The 1,936-nt window shown below is 59.9% G+C and overlaps 1 protein-coding gene across 1 annotated transcript in view; it reads right to left on the bottom strand.

The window, feature by feature from the left end:
- Positions 1–82: 82 nt before the first annotated feature.
- The window catches only part of CHLNCDRAFT_138514 (hypothetical protein), a gene marked incomplete at both ends in the record, with an annotated part of 2,775 nt that continues 921 nt past the window's right edge, over positions 83–1,936 (bottom strand). Inside the window, 6 exons of the mRNA XM_005842613.1 lie at positions 83–127; positions 486–708; positions 855–1,024; positions 1,169–1,250; positions 1,339–1,419; positions 1,642–1,799. Coding sequence (XP_005842670.1) covers positions 83–127; positions 486–708; positions 855–1,024; positions 1,169–1,250; positions 1,339–1,419; positions 1,642–1,799 — 759 coding nt within the window. The remainder of the gene's footprint in view (positions 128–485; positions 709–854; positions 1,025–1,168; positions 1,251–1,338; positions 1,420–1,641; positions 1,800–1,936) is intronic.

Below are 1,936 nucleotides of genomic sequence, written 5' to 3'. Positions count from 1 at the left end.
CAATAATGGTCTAAAGCTAGACGTTAAAACCGGGAAGTTAAGCTTGTGGAGGCTCTTCCCCACCTTTACCTTTAGGCCGCGGCTAAGAAAGGCCTTCTTTGAAGGCGCTGGAGCTAGTGTCTAAACCCTCCGAGAGGGCACAGGTTCGATTCCTCCCATGTCGAAACTTTGTGAGGACAAACGCGGCATAGCTGACCGGCTCAGCGCCAATCCAAGCCAATTCCTTCGGGAACGCCTAATAGAATCGCCAAGGCTTCGGCACAGGCCTCCCCGGGACCCATTCACTACTAGTGGGGGGTACTGCACTTGGCGCGTCGGGCAGATCAAATAATGGTCTAAAGCTAGACGTTAAAACCGGGAAGTGAAGCTTGTGGAGGCTCTTCCCCACCTTTACCTTTATCCTCCAGTTTCTCCCTTGCTGCTGCCTCATTGAGCAAGGAGTCAAGCTTGGCTGCCTGGCGTTGTTCCCGCCATGCCGCGTGCACCTCCAGCACTTCCTGCACCTCTGCATTGTCGAACCACAGCCTGTCCAGGTCCAGCTCCCAGTGCCGCCACTCCTCACTCGCCAGCAGGGAATCCAGCGCCGGCAGCATGGCCTCCCGCAGGAACTGCTGCTGTGCTGCAACTCCCTGCTCCTTGAGTTGCAGCACCTCACCCGTCCACTGCGCCGCGACCGCTGCCTGGCCCGACCAGCTGCGCTTGAATGGGCTGCAGGCAGGCAGGTGGAGTCAGCATCAGGCAGGCAAGTCAGTCCGGCAGGGGCACGAGAATGTGTAGCGTAAACCTCTTACAGCTTGGGTGGCATTGGCAGCCTCTTAACCTCACCAAGCACCGCCCTTCCCAGCAACACAAACCTGAACAGTGCTCCCGTCAGCATCAGTGTGCTGGGCGGTGCCAGAGGCAGGTTGATGCGGGCGGGGGTGGCCAGCGAGAACTCCAGCAGCTCCAATGGCAGGTTCCCACGCGCCACCGCTACCGCCATGCCCACCATCTTGCGTATCTGGTGCAGCATGAAGCTGCTGCCCTGCATACGCGAGCAAACGGCGGCGGCGTACAGAGGGGTGGGACCTTGTTTGTGTGAATCTTCCTTTTCTTGTTAGGACACCCACGGTGCTGACCTGACCCATGCTGCTGCACTCAGGGCGTGCTTTGGGCACCGGCGGCATACCTGTAGGCTGAGATGGATGCACGGCTGGCCACCGGGAACAAGCACCTCCAACTCTGTACCGGCCCGGCACCACTCGATGAAACTGCAGGCAGGGCAGCAGGTGAGCATGCAAGACTTCAGGGCAGCTGCTTTGGCAGATTGGCTGTAGCCCTCCATCCTGCTAGACATACCGAAAGTGTCGCCGCACAATGGGGTCAGCATCGTCCCGCTCAAACTTCCAGGCCACCTGCACCTGTCCCTTCTTGCTGCTGCTGCAGTCACCTACGCCGATACCTTCAGCCTGCACATTGCCAGCTCTTTCGCCAGCTCTATTGCCGCTGCCGCTGCTGCTGGCTGAGGAAGAGAGGGGTGCTGGGCCATCCTGGCCTCTGCTCCTCCGGCCAGCGCTGCGGCTGTCGCCAGCATGCTCACGGTACAGACGCCGTTTGGTGTAGTTGTGGAATGGGCGGGTGGTGCCCTGGAAGCTCTCCCACGCATGCTGCAGCAGATGAAGCCGCCGCTGGTCCTCCTTCCCACCATCCAGCGCCAGCCCCAGCACCGATGCCGGAACAAAATAGCTGTAGCTGCGCCGGATGCACTCCCTGCGAGCATTCCACGACTTGCTGACGCGCTGGACGGAAAACACACGCACCTGAGAGCAGCGCAAGCGAAGGAAGAAGAGGGTGGTGCAATGAACGGGCGACGCGGGAGAGATGGGGAATGCACCAGCCAGGCAAGCAAAAAACACATACATACTCGCATCTCTGCACCCCAAGCCCTGTCATGGCA

The sequence above is a fragment of the Chlorella variabilis genome, assembly GCF_000147415.1.
Source record: "Chlorella variabilis unplaced genomic scaffold CHLNCscaffold_201, whole genome shotgun sequence".
NCBI classification, from domain to species: Eukaryota; Viridiplantae; Chlorophyta; class Trebouxiophyceae; order Chlorellales; family Chlorellaceae; genus Chlorella; species Chlorella variabilis.
The sequence above is the reverse complement of the archived record's forward strand: the minus strand, read 5'-3'. Positions and strand labels throughout refer to the sequence as shown.